Source organism: Meles meles, chromosome 6, assembly GCF_922984935.1.
Source record: "Meles meles chromosome 6, mMelMel3.1 paternal haplotype, whole genome shotgun sequence".
NCBI lineage: Eukaryota > Metazoa > Chordata > Mammalia > Carnivora > Mustelidae > Meles > Meles meles.
The window spans coordinates 67,755,332-67,776,251 of NC_060071.1; the positions used below are offsets into that span (position 1 = coordinate 67,755,332).

The window sequence follows — 20,920 nt, forward strand, 5'->3', positions numbered from 1 at the left end:
ATCTGTTTTGAGGATAGGAACTTCTGTAGCTAACAATTAATTCTATTCTCATGTAAGGAAACAGTCTAGCAATATATTCCCCATCGTTAAGGCCATATCTTCCCCTATAAACAAGTACATTTTGAGAGTAATGTCAAATTTAAGATGTATTTTTATATTAAGAATGGTGAAAGTAGTATAGAATATAGTGTATATGGTATATATAGTAGTATACATTCTGTGTATAATGAAATAATAGTTTTGGCTTAATCTGGAAGTCATGTATAAGAAATTAAAAATGTCACCTTTGTATGGTGCTCCACTTCCTCTGCTTGAATAATATCGTTTACATAGAAGTATTCCTCTAAAATAAAATGGAAGTATGTTAGGGTTCAGAGGAAACAAATCCCAAATTACAGAGACCTTACTTAGTTTATAGTATGGAGCAAGTGATAACAGAGATATTGAGAACAAAAATGCAAAAATAAAGTATTTTGATAATTAGCACTGATGGTTCATAGTTTATCATCCTTGAGATGAGGTCATTGGAAAAAAGTATTGACTAAATTGATTTTTTTCCTTAATCATCACAAATCTATTTTTGAAAAGACACATAGTTAATAAAAAATGTTATTTCCAGTTAAGACAGTAATATATCTGAAATCTCTCAGTTACCTGGATTGGCCACAAAGAATACCAAATGTTTTAGGATCAAAAATGTTAAAATTATTTAGAAGAGCAGCTCTAGTTAAATTTCTTGTGCCTCATCCTAAACGACAGTGATTGGATACCAAGGATTTGGTTATTTTTATTTGCTCTAGGGGTAGGGGTACATGGCTTTACTTTTGTTTTTGATTAGTCAAGAGATTGAAATAAAATGCCTAGTAGGATTCAAAGCAAGTATACTTTATATTCTAGGCTGGAGGTAGGGGTAGTGATATTCTTAGCATATTAATAATTGTTCAGAATTTGTCTTCTACAAATGATTAGTTTTCGAGGAAACTCAGTAGGCTTGCTTCTCTTTCTCTATTTTGTCTATATTGCTTAACTTTGGGTAATTCTATTTCATTTACTCAACAGTTTTTTTTTGTTTTTTTTTTTAAATCAAATATTTACTGTATATTTGACATTGTCTTATGCCCAGAGGGCCCTGGAAACTATAAAGATTGGTAGTACAGTGGTGTCACTACTTCCTACAATCCTTTGCATGATTTCCCTGTTCTTCCCAAAACATTCCCAGAATGAAATTTTTATCATTTTTGTGTGGATGTCTATTAAGGACAATTAAATTTCAGGAAGCCTAGATTTTGAATTTGTAGTTACTAGTGGGTTGTTTTTGTTTTTTTTAAATCTGAATCCAGTGAATCTGGTGCATACATCTTCTATAAATATTTGTTGTTCATGGTGTTCGAAGTTAATAATCTCTGTTGAGTATAAAGTATAAAATTGTCTTTATAAAATTTTGTCACAAAATGAATATAATTTAAAATCTTCTGTAAATCCATTTTAGTGGTTGCTCTTGGCTTATAATTCTGTGCTTTTTGAATTCTAGAGTGTATTACAAGAGCTACATTAAATGTAGGCAAGAAGACAGACACACACAAATAAGAAAGGGCAGTTCTTTGGGTACTATAGTTTTTCCTGATATTGCCAGTAAGTTTTGATAACTGGTATTTGATGGTTATATTTTTAGTCTCAAGTAGCCTGGTAGTGCTAATTTAGATGCCATGTCTGAGTCAGTAAATGTAGAAAAAGATTGAATTCTGAAAAATTCCAGTTATTTAAACCCACCAATCCAGACATCTCTTTCTTGAACATTATTTATCTTAATAGAGATTGAAAATAAAGGTATTCTTAGCAGGTGATTGTTAAGAAGAAATTCTGAATATAGAGGAAGGTCATTGAGACAGGTCAGCTAGAGGTGGACACAGCCTGCCCAATAATTGGATGGATGCTACCTGGCTGGAAGATGGAGCTGATTGGCGGATCAAAATCTCAAAGGGAATCCTTCAGTTTTTAGTTTAAATGTTTACTAAAATTATATTCCACAAAGTTCTATTACATTGTATGGTGCCATTTAAATATTAAAAAGTGACATCATAATGACTATCATTTCCCTACAAAAAGATTGTTTTAAGTGATTTTTGGTTTATGAAATATATTTGAGTGGTACTTAGTGAACTTTTCTATTACTTTAAAATATGAACTTCTTAATTATAGTATATTCAGAGTTAGAACACAACATCTCTTACAAATAAGTTGTTTCTACTCTGTATGTTTATTTACTGAAGTGTGTCTTTGTTATTTCTCCAGGTTTACGTGAGATTAAGACCATTCTTCAGGGAATTCCTGGAACGAATGTCTCAGATGTATGAGGTAAACATGCTTAAGCTAATTACATAAGTATTTTTATTTTATTCAATACAGTACCCATATTTAGATCATGTATAATGATTACTTCTTTTCCCCTGAATTTGTAGATCATTCTTTTTACTGCTTCTAAGAAGGTGTATGCAGACAAGTTACTGAACATACTAGACCCTAAAAAGCAACTGGTCAGGTAAATTTAATTAAGAAATAGTGGAAATGTCTGTCACACTGATCTATGAAATTACTTTGATTCTATTTAATTTTGATGGCCATTTTCAGTTGGCTGCATATATAGAGATTGGTTGTGTTGAATGGTGAAATGAATTTTTTTAAGCCCCAAACTCTTTAAGAGTTCCAAATGATATAACTCCAGACAGACGTTCTTTAAAGGATACAAAGATCAAATGTATATATTCATTCACAGTCCATCTGTATCCTCACTTCTTTTGGGACTGGGGGGAGATTGGGGGTATGCGGAATTTTTCACTGTGTGCATGATATTTTCACTTCGTTATGTCTCTGAGATAATGCATGTTATGTCCCCTGTTTAATGGCATAGAGAAATAAAGGTTAATTTTAACAGAAAGGATAAATTAAACTCTTTTGCTTTTTTCAAGAGCAAATTTGTCTTCCATGGAAAGAAAACATTACATGACTCTAATTGGAAATTGCAGTTGGTTTAGTCACTCAAGTTATCCTGATCTGGACTCAGTTCCTTGTGTGTGTCCTGAGCCAGCAGATGCAGTATGTTCCTGGTTAGGTGGGAGTGCCTTGGGTAATTTTAAAACAGTTTGAAAATTAGTTCCATTGTTTGTGTCAATTGAAGTGAGATATTAAGACTGTTAGCAGTCTTGCTGGATCCTTTAAGATGCCAGAGTTAATCTTTGATTTTTTTTTTTTTTGGACCAAGAGCTGTAAGAGATGCCAGAAAAGGCTCATGAAAGCTTTAATAGCTGGGAGTTGATTTTCTTGAATACTTTCTTCCATATTTTTTAGTGGAAAATCCTAATTTCTACTGTTAATGGTACCTTTGTTATTGAGTGGTTGCTGCTATTCAAAAAGACATTTTCTGATGTCCACACTTAGATTTTCTGTCTTGTAAATGGAACTGTGATTTTTTTAAAGGATCAGAATTTGTCCTTGTCACTTTCCATTTTATCTTCCATATAAGCAAGCATCAGATCAAAAATGAAAATGGTATTTTCTATTTATGAAAGTATAATACATGCTCATTTTACCTAACTTTAACAAAAGTACACAAATGATTTTGCTTTGATGACTTCATTCATTCTGAAGATTTCTATTCAGCACCTCCAGTGTTCCATGCAACAGTGGTGAGCAATACCAGCCTTTCCCTCTTAGAGCTTTCATTTTAACTGGGGGGCAAGTCATAGTCCTGGAATTATGATGTTACAAATTAATGCCCCTCTTTTAAACTAGTTCTATAAAGCTTACATATTTAGGAGTTTAAATTTGTTTTATGTAGTTGTATTTGAATAATTTAAAACAGGAAGAACTATTTGAATAGTAGCTTGAATTCATTCGAATGCTAAAGGGAATTATGTTGAAGACAAGGTAGACTCAGAAATTCGATGATGTCTGAATCTCATGTGTCCAAATGCAAATCTGATGACTGGCAAAAGTAGTTCCTTTGTAAAACTGCAAATACCTGCTACTGACTGAACGTCAGACTCCTGAATAACTGGAGGAGTTTTATTGTAATTTAATTGAAGTAATCAGTAGTATCCACATACATAGTCATTTGTCTCCTGTCTTGGGTGAGTTTGCTGCTATTGGGGAAGACACATTAGTAGTAATTTGCATTATGTGCTGCACTGGCTTCTCCAGTTTCCTCATATGTAACGTAAATATTCATACAAATAAAAATGGAATCTTTTATAGGCCCAACCAGGAATGAAATTTTTTTATCTGGTCTTAACCTTTTCAAAGTAGGATGGTCTTTAAACCATACAGAGGTAGATCATGATTTAGTTAAAAGTATTCTTTATAAAAAGGGAGGAAGAGAACTATTTTAAATATGTTTTATCTGGTTAGAAAACTGTCATCACCACTGGCACGGGTGTTTTTAAGGTTGAGTTTTGTTCTCAGAGCTATGGCAAGTTTTGTTGGTAGAAAATGCCCCTTTCTTGAAATTCCATAATTAAAAATAGAGGTATGAGTAGACCCTAGCTGCTGAAAATTGTTTAGTGGGATTAAGACACAAGGAAGCCAAACTTACTAAATTACTAATGTATGCATTTCAAGGTGATCTGTATTATTAGTAATATTTAGAGACTAACATTTTGAGTGCTAAATGAGATGATATAATTTTGACAGTTTATAAGTATTATTATAAAGCCTTTCATAGCTTTTTAAAATGATAACAGCACTTTTCAGTTAAGTATCATTGGTAAAACATTAGTTTACATTTGTAATACTTAAATCTGAATTCATCATTTTATTCAGTCCTTGTTTTTTCAAATGATCATATACACACTCAACTAAATTAAAAGAAAGATGGGTGTTTGGGAAAAGTTGAAATGATGGAATGTTTTGGCCTCCACACCTTTTCTCAAAAACTGTAAGGGAAACTAAAAACATTTTTAAAAATGCCAACACAGAAACATTCCTTCTTATATTTTCTATTCTGGCATGTACAGGGATAGGGAGGCTGTGTGGTCTTCTGGTTAGAGCAAAGGACTGGGAACCAGGAGGATCCTGGGTTCCAATGCGGGGCTAACCACTGACTTACTGTGTGACCTTGGGCAAGTCACTTGACCTCCTTGTGCCTCAGTCAACCATCTGGAAAATTGGTTAAAAAGCAGGACCTCGCTGACAACCAGATGCTGCATCTGAACTGAGCTTTCCTGGGTAAATAAATTACAAAAACAATTTACAGAGTTTTTAATCCCTCTTTATAATTTAATATAACATTTTGGGATAAGCCAAAGTTCTTAAAGGCATGGTAATATTTGGTTGTAAGGTTTCAATAATTGCTAACATTTTTAAAAAGTATAAGTGTAGCCCAAAGCTTAGGCTCACATTTATATTTAATTTCCTTTGTGAGAGAAAATAATAAGGCTTGAAACTATAAAGCCTATGGTATGTGTATGTATGTTTCAGTATATGTTGTAATTTTTAGAGATTTTTTTTCTTAGTTAATTTGTTTTTATTTTTATGTTTAGGCATCGGCTTTTCCGTGAACATTGTGTTTGTGTACAAGGAAACTATATAAAAGACTTAAATATCCTTGGAAGAGATCTTTCAAAGACTATAATAATTGACAACTCACCACAAGCCTTTGCATATCAGGTAGGAAGGGAGGGTTGCTAAAAAGTTCAGATTGGGAAAAAATATATATAGTGAGAACAAATGCTGCCAAAAAGAATATGATAGGAGAACAGAATTTTGACTGGTGAAATTTTTGTGTTGAGTATTATCTTTTAGAATGAGAAATGCCAAATTGCTATGTTCCTTGTGGGAAATTTTCTTTTCTTTTTAAGATTTTATTTATTTATTTGACAGAGAGAGATTACAAGTAGGCAGAGAGGCAAGCAGAGAGAGAGTCGGGAAGCAGGCTCCCCACTGAGCAGAAAGCTAGATGCGGGCTCCATCCCAGGACCCTGAGATCATGACCTGAGCCAAAGGGAGAGGCTTAACTTACACTGAGCCACCCAGGCACCCTGAAAATTTTCTTTCAATTAAGTACAACACAGATAAAAATCTGGGTAGTAGGCCTAAATAAGAAGGGACTATAAAATATATATCAGGGGCTCCTGGGTGGCTCAGTGGGTTAAGCCTCTGCCTTCAACTCAGGTCATGATCTCTGGGTCCTGGGATCAAGTCCAGCATCTGGCTCTCTACTCAGCGGGGAACTTGCTTCCTCCTCTCTCTCTGCCTGCCTCTCTGCCTACTTGTGATCTCTGTCAAATAAATAAAATCTTAAAATGTATGTATATATATATATCAGTTAATAGTATTCTTAGCAGTTGTTAAATAAGTAATTGTAAACATGTTTGAGAATTAAAAATACCTCAGTCATGTTCTGATATGTTTGCTTTGACATTCTGAAATAATTTCTTAGACTATTTTGTCAGTATATTTATATGCTGTGTCAATGTTTCTTTGAAATATAACTTGGGGGAGTGCCTAGGTAGCTCAGTTGGTTAAGCATCTGCCTTCTGGTCAGGTCATGATCTCAGAGTCCTGGGATAAAGCCCTGCGTTGTGCTCCCTGCTCTTCTTGGAGCCTGCTTCTCCCTCTCCCTCAGCCTGTTGCTCCGCCTGCGTGTGTTCTCTCTGTGTCAAACAAATAAAGTCTTTAAAAAAAAAAAAAAAAGGACCTCTTAAAGAAATATAACTTGAACTAGAACTGAAGCATCCTTGCGTAATGTTTTACATTATGAATATGTTCATGTGATAGTTTGAGATTTCCTTCACAATAAATCTGGGCAGAATAGGGATGGTGGAAATTGGGCTAGATGTTGATAGAACAAGTAAAAAAGTAAAAAGATGAAAAAGGAGAAAAGGGAAAAACTGCATATGGTATTGAAATATGTTCGGGACACCTGGGTGGCTCCGTGGGTTAAAGCCTCTGCCTTCAGCTCAGGTCATTATCTCAGGGTCCTAGGATTGAGCCCCGCATCAGGCTCTCTGCTCAGCAGGGAGCCTGCTTCCTCCTCTCTCTCTCTGCCTGCCTCTCTGCCTACTTGTGATCTCTGTCTGTCAAATAAATAAATAAAATCTTTAAAAAAAAATAAGAAAGAGGGGCGCCTGGGTGGCTCAGTGGGTTAAGCCGCTGCCTTCGGCTCAGGTCATGATCTCAGGGTCCTGGGATCGAGTCCCGCATCGGGCTCTCTGCTCAGCAGGGAGCCTGCTTCTCTCTCTCTCTCTCTCTCTGCCTGCCTCTCTGCCTACTTGTGATCTCTCTGTCAAATGAATAAATAAAAAAAAAAATCTTAAAAAAAAAAAGAAATATGTTCAAAATAGGTCACTGCTCACATTTTGAAATGTGTTTTTTAAGAATTTCTTACTGGTTCCTGGATAAAATCATTTCAATTGTCCTCCATCTTTTTTTTTTTAATTAATTTATTTTTTTTTTCAGCGTAACAGTATTCATTGTTTTTGCACAACACCCAGTGCTCCATGCAATACGTGCCCTCCCTATTACCCACCACCTGTTTCCCCCAACCTCCCATCAATTGTCCTCCATCTTAAACACAGTATTCTGCATAAATGTTAAAGACAACCTAGAGATTATTTACTATGAAACAAATATGGTTTGCATTCTTGTTTCTGGACTCCTCTTCAGTGATATACCATTGTAACTGTTTGTTATATTAATGCTGTTTCAGGTTATCCTGCTTTTTGTTGGAATAAAATGAATGTGATATAATCCATGTGTAAAAGTATAGGCTTTCTGGTAGTGTTCTTTTTACATTGGCTGTACTCCTTCATTCACAGTACCTTGCACTAATAGTAGCTATTTCTTGAATCAGTGAAGTAATATTTTTAGTTATGTTAATGCAAAACGTTTCAATGGATCTTTCTTGTATAGTTTCACATACACTAGGAAGACATGACGTGGAAAAACCATTAGGCTTTGATGTATTCCCTAACATCTGTCTCTTGCACTGTTGTGTTGTTGGAATATGACAAGCATAAACTTTGATGGCATTCCTTTTCAGAGGAACTTATTATATACATGTGTTTCTTAAGTATCTGCTATTTCTCTTTCAGGCTTTTACAAAGTAGGCAAAATGTAAAAAGAGGATTTAATTATTTATTTATCGTTATAGCTATCTAATGGAATCCCTATAGAAAGCTGGTTTATGGATAAAAATGACAATGAACTCCTAAAATTGATTCCATTTCTGGAGAAGCTTGTAGAACTGGTAAGTATATCTTAATTTTCTTTTTCTGTTTTGCTTTTGTTGCCTCAACTCTATTGAAACAAACCTTTTTAACTGCTTTATATGACATTTTAAGTCAGCTTGGTATGAAATTAGGGCAAAAGTTGAAAAGGATTACAAGCATTTTCTAACCTTGTAAATTATATTAAAATCATGCTCATCAATATTTTAAAATTTGTAGATTGGGTGTTTTTATTTCACTGGGCTTCTTGCAAGTCACAACTAGTAGTATCAAATTGATTTCATTTTGCTTTCATAGTTCAGGTCTAGAATTCATGCTTATGCTACTGAAACTTTATTCTGGTGTTACTTTTTTCCTAATTTATAAAGTAGAGTTCAGCGGCTTAACACTTCTACCTGTCTTTTGATTTTGCCTTTTAGTGCATAATGTTCTTTACAGAATTAAAACCTGAATGACAGGTTTGTTTTTTTTAGTCTAAATTTAATTCTTAAGTTAACTGCTTCTTCATAGTCGCTTTATATTGGCCAAACAAAATAATATAAGTTGTAAAATAAACTGTATATTTTCTCTGCAAAGGAAGAATGTTATGAGAATCATACTTTTGAAATTTACGTGGCTTTTAAAAATGTCTTTTTCTCCACACAGAATGAAGATGTTCGACCTCACATCAGAGACAGATTTCGCTTGCATGATTTGCTGCCCCCAGATTAAGTACAAAGACTTGTCAAATCACTGAAGGGGGAGAGAATGCAGGACCCTTTTGGACTAAGACAAAAACATTGCCATTACTGTTGAAATTTTGCATTTTTGTACCCCGTCTTGCTTTTCTTATCTTTGGTGCCCAATAATAATCAAGGGTTACAGAAAGAGACTTTATCTCAGATTGAATACATACAGTAGGTAGGCTAAAACAGAAGAGTCTTTAGAACTAGTGCAACTCCAGTGAAATTTTTTTATGTACAGGACATCTGCAGTTTATAAAGAATTCTGTTTCTGCCACCAGCAGTTTGACCTGTAGTCACACAGGATTTTATGATAATAACAGAGATGAAAATGGACTTTTATTTTCTCTCTGTTTGGTGCTCTAAGTGGGTTTGTAGCCACTTTTCTGTTACTTTAAGATTCTCATTTCAACAGGAATGGCCAGTAAAAGTTGTTTTATTTTTCCTGTTAAGGTTTATAACCTTTTTACATTTTTGACCTGTATTAGATTAGATTTTCATTATGCATTCCTTTTAGTTGAGGCGCTTCATAGTTTTCTGGAAATAGTCAATTTTTAGTTTTTTATTATACATTTGAATGGCCGTTTTCCTGCTTTGTCTGCCTGCATATTGTATATTTGTTTAAAAATATTCTCTACTTTTAGTCCATGTAAGTTTCATTTAGAAAGACATGCATTTATATTTTGTTTCTGTAATATTCTACTGTAGGTGAAATCTTTTTAAAAAAAAAATCAAAGGACTGGGTAGATAAGAATATATGAATGACTAATATTCAAAAGATTTAAACCATTGTGATGGCATGTGTTCCCAAATGGTAATATCTTGCAGTGGCACACAGATTTAATGGATAAAGGTATACCTCAGACTTCACTGTGCTCACCAATCTTTGAGGAGAATGAGTTTGGTCACCTGTTGGGCTTGATTTGGTTACTGTTGCCTTTGGTTTTCTCCAGGAATGAAGTATTCAGCACAGTGACTCAGTATTTTTAGCTATTTTGCATGGGCTGGTAGTACCTCTGTTATGCTCTTGGTTACAATCAATTTAAAACTCTGTGTAACAGTCTTGGTACCTTACAGTAGCTATGCATAATCCTGTGGCACAGTAAACTCCCAGGCCACCAATGCAGTTAATATGCTCTCATAGTGGTTTTCTATGCTATATGAAAATAGTCGTCAAGCCTTGGTTCTCTAATGCAGCTACCACAAGAGGTTGATATTTTTATAGTGGCGTGTAATCTCCTTTTCGGGAGGCTTTTTATGGAAGGTAGAATTTGTAAAAGTTAGTATGCTTTGCCTCTCAACTGCATTGACATGCCACAGGCTCAGACTGTTTTTGTGTAAAGGATGTCAAAGAACGGCACTTTTTCTAAAGAGAAGTTTGATATTTTGTATGCTTGTTAAGAAAGTACAGTATTGGAAATTAAAGGTGGACAACTGATAATTGAGGAGTATGTCACTTAATTTTTTATGTATATTACCTGTTTACTTGTACAACTTATTGTACAAATTACATGCAGCTTCATTTTCAAATGAATCCTTAAAATAAGGAAATCTTTTTAGGAAAACATTTAATTTTTGTATTTTTGATTTTAAAGGCATGAGTTATGTCAATTTTCAGTGTATTAATGAAGATTTTAACTTTTCATCAGGTTGAGTGTTTTCTTACTATATTATCTGTTGTGTATGTAGTTAGCATATTGTGTCACTGAACTGTTTAAAAAACCTAGCATGTAGAGCAAGCCTGTTTTGTGGAAAATCCTTATTCATTAAAAAAAATAATCATGGCAGATATTCTGCAAAAAAAAAAAAAAAAAAAAAAAAGCAAAGCATTTGCAATTCAGAATACTGGGTTTTTTGTTTTTTTTTTTTTTAATTTGTTTGTTTTGGTTGTTTTTGTTTTAATTTAAAGAAAGGTATTTTGCTTGCAGGAAAAAATACTCCAGATTCATTTTAATGAGAATCTTTGAAATGTATTTATCTTTAGGGCATCTGGGCATCTTTATGCTGTTTGTCTTCTGTCTTTCTTGAAATAAAATGTACATACGTTACCTTTACATATGCTCTTGCTCAAAATTGTGAACCTAGTTACATTTCTCCTTGCTCCCCTTTAATGCTCAAACAGTAAAACCCAAAACCTATACAAGTTCTAAGCTTTCAGCATGCATTACAATTGCTGAAAGCTTTTCTGATTAAGTAAACACAGTCTCAAAGGGCTTTCCCATAACTGAAAGGGAAATGTAAGCACCTGTAATGTTTTGCCTATGGGCACTTTAAAATAAACAACTTTTAATCATCTTTTATTAATGGTAAAGGTGTTTTCAGTCCCATGCTAGGAGAGTTCTTTAAGTCAACTGACAAAGGAATCTAGCATAACAAGATTCTGTAAAGAAATAAAGAGAAATTATATGGCCTGAGAGAATATCTTGAGACCAATTTATTTTTCTCCATTACTCTATTTCAGTCATTTTAAATTTGTTGTTAATAAAAAATTTAAAATAATTTATGAAGAGACAGTTATCCAGTTTCCTTCCACTTTAATGCTTTACCTTCTCATACCCCTTTTCTAGCTCTTGGTAAATGTTATCTTAAACACTTCCATTTAGTTAAGTGGAGGTGTCTGTTTTGTGAATTGAGATGTGCCCAACTGCTTCAATTCATGCAGGAAACATGAACTCTTTAAAAACTGACTGTAGGAAATGCAGGAGAGACGGATACCTGATAAGACACAGCAAAAGTGACCTATATACACATTACATATCTGAAGTACATACTACAATTATGATATTTCCAGTGATAAATGTCTGGCTTTTAAGACATTCTTTTAAATATTTGTATTATTGTTAGGATGTTTAAATCAGTTGTGTTTTTTAATTCTGTGTAATATATGTAGCCCTAATCAGATTTATATCACCATATTTCTCTTTGAGTCTTAAAAGAGTTGATAACGATTTGAAACCATAATTGTTTTATATTAGCTAGTATGTATATTTATTTACCCAATGGCTTTCTCTTGTTTCCCAAAATTCGGCGGGGTGGGGGGGGGGTGGAGATTGTTGAAAGCATTGTAATTTCTATAAATGGCTATTTTCTTGTACCTGTCAGTGAAATGGATGTGTACATTGTTTTTTTTACATTTCTCTGGTTTTTCTGGTTTGTTTGGTGGTTGTTACTGTTGGCTTTTTTTGTTTTGTTTTTGTTTTTGTTTTAGTGTTAAACATAGAATGGTTTAAAAAAAGTTATCTTTGGCCAATGACTTTTTCAGCTAGATAGTACTTTCATTCAACCTTCTAAAGAAGTTCGTTTTCATTGTTTTGTCCAGTCAACTTGCCTGAAAAACAGAGACTTCATCTCATCAATGAAGAAAGCATTTCATTATTCCTACAAATCTTTACAGCGAGCACAGAATTCTTCATAAGGACCAGATCTCTTCCACATCTTATGTCAATCACATAAAGCTGAAATGTAAAGGACACTGAAGTCTTCATTTAATTGTACTAACATGATGGTGTTATATACCACATCCTTAGATAGTTAAGGTTTTCTGAACTGACTTCTCTTTGTCTTCCTAGGTATTTATTTGTTACCTCTTTTAATCTTGTGTATCTAAATTAACTTAGTTAATAGTTACCCACTGAATAACTATGCCAAGCAACTAGGAAAGAATGTTTATTTTATTTCCCCTTATAGGGGAAGAGTGGACTGGGAACAAAAATGTATGGGCCAAAAGGCCTTAGGTTGTCATTCATTCACTTTCTTATTCCTCACATGAGCTATATTTGAGTATAGTATTTTTTCAGTGCTCATATGCTTGATTATGTCTTTACTTTTACTATCTTCTGAAGGTGAAAGCCTGCTAGGAATCTGTATAAAACACATTTTAAAATTTCAGATTAAGAACCACAAAACTTAGTATCTTGTATTTAAATGCCACTTAAATTATTATTGGAATCCAAGTCTCCCTCACTAGGATACATTTTTATAAAATGTTTCTCTGTATCTTGAATTGAAATTACTTGCCCAGAGGCAAGAGTTCTGGGGATATAATGTGTTTTGAGAAATTTTTAAAAAGGGGTAAGAAAGCAGCAAGTTTATACTTAGTTACTTTTTGGTTTTGTTATTAGTATTTTAAAATATATCAATGGTTCCCAAACCTCACCATTAGAATTACTCTGAAGAGCTTATGAAATACAGATTCCTGAGGCCTAGGCCCTACAGAATTGTCTCAGTGGATCTAGAGTGGGGCCTGAGAGTTCTGGTTTTTTTGTTTGTTTGTTTTTGTTTTGTTTTGTTTTTTTTAAAGCTCTCCAAGTGATTCTAATAGCCAGCTTTGGGAAATCACTGTTTTAAATAATGTGACAGTGGTTTGAGAATAGGCAACTAAATAAAGGTTTACCAGATATCTCTGTGGTAGTTTTTTGTTGGTTGGTTTTTTTTTTTTTTTTTTTTTTTTTTTAAACTGGGATCAGATTTCACAGAACTTACTCAAGATACATGGAGGAATAATAAAGAAGATTCAGGCTACTGCTCATTATCATTCTTGTCTCATACTTTTTAAGAGTTTGCATTTCTAGCACTTGGAATAGTTGATCATATATATAGCTGGAGGACATCCCTGAATAAGACCATTATATATATTAACTGTAAAATATTTCACTATTTTTTTATTTTATAAATCTTTGTAGAAATAAGCAATGAAATACTACTTTCATCTTTTGAAATGGGATTTTTCAAGGTAGTGTCCTTTTGGCATTAAGGTAGGGGGGAGTTAATATTCTCTCTGCCTTTTTCCATGTGAATCAATATAAAAGTCATGGATATTTAAAAAAACTCAGTTTAATTTCTACATATTTACTATGCAGTATAGCCGTGAACAAGTAATGTAGACTTAGTTTTCTCATCTTCAAATGCCCTGATCACCCTACCTCACAGGGTTGTTGTGGGGATAAATAAAACTTTTATGGAAACACTTTTCTTTGACCATATTTTATCAGCCATTAGAAACAATAACAGCTTATACTTGTGTAGTGCTTTTTTTGGTTACAGTTACATGATTTTTTCATATTTCCTCTTTGATATCTTCAGGACATATGGGTAAGGTACACAGAGTAGGTTACTGACAAAAGGAATCACAATTTCTGGAACTACTGTTTGAGGAAGTAGAATAAAATCTGAATAAAGGGGCAAATTTTGAGAAGAAGATATGATAGCAAATAACCAGATTATGGTGAACCTAAGATGAGGCAAAATAACATGAACCACATAGCTACAAAATAGTACTCTGGTTCCACCCCAATCTCTGTGGTGAGACTTATTTCCATTTCTACTGAGTAAAACTGACATTGTGTAAGGTGTACAGCGTGATGACCTGATACATTGTGAAATGTTTCCCACAGTAAGGTTAGTGGACACATCCTTAACTCGATTACCATTTTTATTAGGGTGAGATGAGAACATTTCAAGTCTAGTCTGATAGCAACTTTCAAGTACACACTTAATGCACTGTTAGCTATAGTCAGTGTGCTGTAAACTAGATCCTCCTACAACTGGATGTCTGTCCTTTGACCAGCATCTCATTTTCCTCACTCCCTGGCTGTGATGGAATACTTAACAACTATTTTCCCTACACTCCAATGGAGTTTAATGCACATGCATGTTTGAGAATCACTGCAGTACCCCTACTATATTTAGAAAGAAATGACTGGACTTAAAGTGAATAGTTGACTTGGGAGTTTGGTTAGTAAAAGGGTCATTCAGAGTCAGAGAGTCTGATTCCAAGTCCACAAGTACTGGTTAACTTACTAGACAAAGTTTTCTGAGCCTGACAGTGCCCTCAAGCTTACAGTCTAGTATGGAAAACTGACAATAATGTTGGGACAAGGGTCACAGAGAAGAGTGGCTTTGAGAATGTCAGTTACACAATCTCGTCTGGAGCCACGCTTGGGTTGGCTGAAAAAGCATTAAGTTGAGATCTGTAGAATATTTATCAGAAAGAATGTAAAGCCAGGCTTGGTTGTGGGTGGGGTTGGGGGGAGTGGGGATGTAAAATCAAACAAGGGAGTATATGATCAGATTTGTCTTCAAAAGATCACTTTGGATGACATAGGGAATAGAGTGGGTGAGTGGGTGGGACACCAGTTAAGAGTTATGTAGAAGTTGACCTAATTCACCACACAATGTATTCTCTTCCTCTAAGACAACAAATGGTTAATGCGCTGGGTGCTACCCTTTAGTGGACAATGTGAGGCCAGGAGATTGATAAAGTCCTAGGAAGAGTATGGGTTGTCCAGTTTATGGACAGGAATAGGAAGGTCCTCTCAGATTTTACAGTACCATATAAAACGAAGTAAAGGAAAATGTATAGGAGTTGAACAGAGACAGATGCTGTCACTTCATGTTGTACAAAATCCTAGGGTAGGCTTTTTGGCAGGTCTGAGGGCTAAGAGGAAAAACTCAATTCGGTTTTGTTTTGTTTTGTTTTGAATGTAGGCTCCATACTCAGCGTGGAGCCCTGTGAGGCTTGAACGCACCACCCTGAGATCAAGACTTTAGCTGAGATCAAGAGCCGGACACTTAACGAAGTGGGCCACCCAGGTGCCCCCAATTCGTTTTGGGGTTTTGTTTGTTTTGTTTTGTTTTGTTTAAGATTTTATTTATTTAACAGAGACAGCAAGAGAGGGAACACAAGCACGGGGGGTGGGAGAAGGAGAAGCAGGCTTCCCGCCGAGGTTGAGCATGGAGACCAATTCGGGGCTTGATCCCGGGACCCTGGGATCATGACCTGAGTTGAAGTCAGAAGCTTAACGACTGAGCTGCCCAAGTGCCCCTAGTTGTGTCTATATCAAATACAAATCCAATCTTTTTACATATATAATGACTCAGTGAGTTTGGTACTTTATAATATCTTAACTTGTCCTATATGCAATTAAAACCTCTTCAGCCTTAATTCATTTATCTCTGAGATTTTGAGTTTGGTACTTAAGGGACCTCACTTAAAAAGAAGCCATTGGGGGGGGGCCCTGGGTGGCTCAGTTGGTTAAAGCCTCTGCCTTCAGCTCAGGTCATGATCCCAGGGTCCTGGAATCCAGCACACTTCGGGCTCTCTGCTCGGCAGGGAGCCTGCTTCCTCTTCTCTCTCTGCCTACTTGTGATCTCTGTCTGTCAAATAAATTAAAAAAAAAAAAATCTTAAAAAGCCATTGGCATCTCTGCTTCATTTCTGCTGTCATTTACCACCTTATGGTTTTAATGATGAAGTTCTTACAGGCAGAGGTTTTATTTTTTTTTTTAAGATTTTATTTATTTATTTGACAGAGAGAGATCACAAGTAGGCAGAGAGGTAGGCAGAGAGAGTGAGAAGGAAGCAGGCTCCCTGCCAAGCAGAGAGCCCGATGCGGGACTCAATCCCAGGATCCCGAGACCATGACCTGAGCCGAAGGCAGCGGCTTAAACCACTGAGCCACCCAGGCAGAGGTTTTAATATAAATTTGTTAAACCAAATTGATCAATTACTCTGGTCATCTGTAAAATAATACTGTTATGTATGATTATAGGGCTCCCCTAGAGACATGTGAATTACAGACTCATTTTAAGGACTGAATGAATTTTGTTGCACATAATTCTAGACAATTATTTCCTTGCTTCCTCATTTCAAAAAGCAGCATGCACAACACTGTGAATAAATTCTCAATTTTTCCTTAAAAAATTTATCAGGGCTGCATACATATAGCCCATGTATTTCTCCATAGCATCTCCAACTCCCCAAACCCATGTTCAATTCCATGTAGATTAATACCTTCAAGTTAATATCCCCAGAACCTAGAACAGTCCTTGGTATAGGTTAGGCGTTCCATAATTATTTGTTGAATAAATCAATGAATGAGCTCACACTTCAAAGTTTGGACTTTGTTAAAATTTTTTGCTGAGGCCAAGAATCAAAGATGCTGGGGTACCTCATGACATTTAAAGAGGAGCTGGATAACTGGACCTCAAGAGTAGGCAGAAGGAAGTTAGGTGGCCTGGAAAATCATCACTTCATCAGGAGTTTGTGGTCTTCCCTTCAGGGTGCTGTCATCAATCACCAAATTCTAAAGTCCTGGGAAAGAGAATCCTTCTGTTACCACTGCACAGGACTCACCTCAAAAGTTAAGAGGCTTGGGAAAAAAAAAAAAAAGTTAAGAGGCTTAATTAACTTCTCCCTCACTCATCTGTAGGTTGATAGGGCTCAGTTGAGCAACTCTTGCTTTTGATCTTCTGCAGTTGCATTCAAATGTTTGGGATGGAATCATATGAAGGCTCAACCAGGCTGGATACCCAAGATGGCTTTTGCACTACCATGTCTGGTTCTTTCCCTAAACAGCCTCTCCATCTAGTTAGTTTGAAACAGCATGGTGGTCTTAGAGTAGTAAGACTTTTTACATGGCTGCTGGCTTCCAACAGAGTGAGCATTCCAAAAGGTGCAGGTGGAAGCTGCTTGTTATGGCTTGTTATGGCCTAGCATCCCATATCACATCTGCCCTATTCTACTGGTTAAAAATGAATCATAGGGCTAGCCCAGACTCAAGGGCATGAGACTGCCTAAGGGCTTGAGTACTATTCAATGAAAGGCCATCTTTGGAGACTACCTAAAAAGAATTGATAGTTCCACTCAGTTATTTACATCCCACCTAGAGGCAGTTCCAGATTTTACAGAGCATTACAGATTTTTGAAGCATGTACAATTTGGAAGGCTTTCTTTGCAGAGTGGAAGGGGTCCATCCATGTAACTAGGGGCCCTGAAGCTAAAGCTTCATTAGCTTCACAGTTAATTTGCTTTTGACCTTCCCAAACCAGCTATGCCCTTCCTAAATCAGCTATGGTAAGAAAGCAAACACAGCTTTTGGGAGCCTACCTACTCCTGTGTACTAGGACAATTTCCAGAAAATGAGGAATCATTGTGCGCTTTCTCCAGTCTTCACCAGAAGTGTCCAATGTTCAGTTCAATATAATCTGATATTTGAATGACTAAACCCAGGTCTCTTGATGTCAAAAAAAATGAAATTTCAAATATACCACATCCCCCAGTGTTTTAAAATTATATTTTTTTACAAACAAAACAATAGAACTGGAAGGATACTTTTTTTTTTTTTAACTTAGTATGCTTTCTATACCTATTTTCTCTGGCTGCTCCTTAAATGTTGATGTCTTTCAAAGATTGTTCTCATTCTGTCCTATTATTATCAGATAGTCTCTAATCACATGATTTCATCCAGAGTAATCAGATGACTCCTAGTTGTCTATCCATAGCCCAGGCCTCTGTGGTTCCAAATATATACTAGACATTTCTATTTGGACATCCCACAAGAATGTCAAGATCAGAAGATCATAAGTTAATTTATCCTTAGTCCTTATTATGATGAGGCACCAGTCATTTTCAAAAACGTTTATTGACCATTTACTATACGCCAGGTAATAGGAATACAGTAGTAAAGAACACAAAGTCCCTTACTCCAAAGAGACATTAAATATGTAAACAGGGTCATTAGAGATTTTGATAAATGTTATAACAAAAACAGAGTGATGAGATAGAGTAATTGGGGGAGGCCTCTTGCAGGAGGGAAGTCAGGGAAGAGCTTTCTGCAAAGGTAACATCTGAACTTTGATTTGAAAGAAAAACACCATGCAAAGATGTGTGGAAAGAACACTGTAGGCAGAAAGAATAGCAAGTACAAAATCCAAAAATAGGAAAGGGCTTAGTAGCCTTAGACAGCTAGTAGCAATGAAGTTAATGAGAGAGAATGACATAGGGGACTGATGGGAGGTAGGGGTCAAAACATACAGGACCTTGTATGCTATAGTAAGGAGTTGGAATTTAAAAATAACAGGCCACTGAATAGTTCTCAACTTCATAGTTCTTGATAGTCTCAAGAAAGAGGTGTTACAATCTGATTTAAATTTTTAAATAAGCAAACTGCCTGTTGTGTAGTGAATGGACTGTAGAAGGGCAAGTGGGGGAGAAGGAAAAGCAATTGTGAAGGTCACCATAGAAGAGCCTAGAGAAAGCTTTGACGAAGGTGGTAGCAAGAGATATGGGGGTAAATGGATTCAAGATTCACAGAGAAAATAAATCACAGAACTTGGTGACTGAATTTAGGGGGTAAGAGGAAGCAAGGATAGCTCTCATGTTTTTGATTTCAGCACCCACAGATTGGTGTCACCATCACTCATTCAATCTCCAAAAGCATCATCCTCTACTTCTGTCATCCCCCTCCCCTCCACATCCAATCAGTCACTGTACTAGTTGGGGTTATCCAGAGAAACAAAACCAATAGCATGAGATGCACGTGTGCGTGTGTGAATGTGTAGAGGAAGAGGGACGGAGAGAGAGTGATTGATTTAAGGAACTGATTCACAGATTATAGAAACTGGCTATTCTGAAATCTGCAGAGCTGGCCATTAGGATGGAGACCCAGGCAAGAGCTGCTGCTGCAGAATCCAAAGGCAGACTGGAGGCAGAATTTCTTTTTCCTTGGTGTGGTTTTCTTAAGTCCTTTACCTGATTGGATAAGACTCATCCAAATTTTGGAGGATAATCTGCTTTACCTAAGAGCTTACTGATTTAAATGTTAATCTTATACAACAAGGATATTAACAAAAACTAGTGTTTGACCAAAAATTGGTTATCATGGCCTAGTGAAGCTAATGCATAAAATTAACCATCACAGTCAATGAATTGTTTTGACCCTTAAATATTTTTCAATTAGTCCTTTCCTCTGTTACCACTGCTTTACTTTACTTTAGGTTTGTGTTCTCCTTTAATTAATTCATAAAATATTTGCTTTATGGTATTAGATACTGTGCCAAATGCTGGAGATACAAATGTGAATAAAAGATAGACTGTGTCCTAGGGATCTTGCATCCCCCCCTTTCATCTGTCTTTATAATGGATGACTCTATCATTGCCTCTCACACTTTAATGTGCAGATTCATCTCAGGATCTCATTAAAGGGCAGGTTCTGATTCAGTAGGTTTGGGATGGGGCCTGAGATTCTGCATTTCCAACAAGCTCCCCAAGTACTGCTGTAGATCAAGAAAAACTATGAGTGAGCTGTAGAAAGTCTCTTGAAAGACCATGTTTATAAAAGGTGTTTTTGTAGGAGCAGCGGGCTGGTTCAGTCAGAAGAGCCTGTGATTCTTGGTTCCTGGGTGCTGAGTTCCAGCCCCACCCTGGGTGTGGACAGTGCTTAAGTACATAAATAAATAAATAAACTTAAAAAAAAAAAAGTGTATTTGTTGACTCCCTGAAAGGATACACAAGAAACAGAGAACTGTTGCTCCTAGAAAGAACTGAATGGCTGATCATTGTATATATTCTTTTATAAGTTGAATTTTATACCAAGTACATGTATTACATATTCGAAAACAAATTAACAACTAAAGCAAAATAAAAACATCTTAAACTGCTCCCCTCTTAATACCCTGCAGTGGAGCCCAGTGACCCAAAGGAAAGAGTGCAGTTTAGCCCATCTTAAACCCTTTATTATAATCAGTTTACCTATTCAGTTTATCTCCGATTGTGCCCATCAGATCTGGGACCACAAGCCTTCCCTCCACAGGAAATGCACTTGAACAAATTTCACGTGGTCTTTCAAACTCCAGATACCGAAGCACTTAAGCCAGGAAACCTTTCATGCATTCCGCCCCACCCACTCTCCCACCCCTTCGCCGTTAAAGTTACCTTTTTACATTTAACCTCATAATGCTTCTTTTTGTTGCAGTCATCACACTGTGTCGAAATTTTGTTTACATGTCTATCTTTGCTACTTGATTGTGCGCTCCTTGAAGACAAAGCTAGAGACTAGGCCTACCGCAGACTGAGTTCCGAAATTATTCTGCAAAAGAATCATGTACTGGCCTCAAAGGGCTCACGGGAAGGGAAAATCCTCGAGTTCAGGGGCTCTCTTCGATCCCTTCGTGACTAACTCGAGGCAAACGTGCCAGG

General features: G+C 35.9%; 1 protein-coding gene across 5 annotated transcripts in view; it reads left to right on the plus strand.

Annotated features, from left to right (window-relative positions):
* The window catches only part of CTDSPL2 (CTD small phosphatase like 2), an 84,431-nt gene extending 70,521 nt beyond the window's left edge, over positions 1-13,910 (plus strand). For all 5 annotated transcript variants that reach the window (XM_046008828.1, XM_046008831.1, XM_046008830.1 and 2 more), the window contains 5 exons: positions 2,293-2,355; positions 2,460-2,539; positions 5,535-5,661; positions 8,147-8,242; positions 8,868-13,910. In XM_046008828.1, the coding sequence (XP_045864784.1) occupies positions 2,293-2,355; positions 2,460-2,539; positions 5,535-5,661; positions 8,147-8,242; positions 8,868-8,933 (432 nt within the window). In that variant the 3' untranslated portion in view covers positions 8,934-13,910. The remainder of the gene's footprint in view (positions 1-2,292; positions 2,356-2,459; positions 2,540-5,534; positions 5,662-8,146; positions 8,243-8,867) is intronic.
* The last annotated feature ends 7,010 nt before the right edge of the window (positions 13,911-20,920 follow it).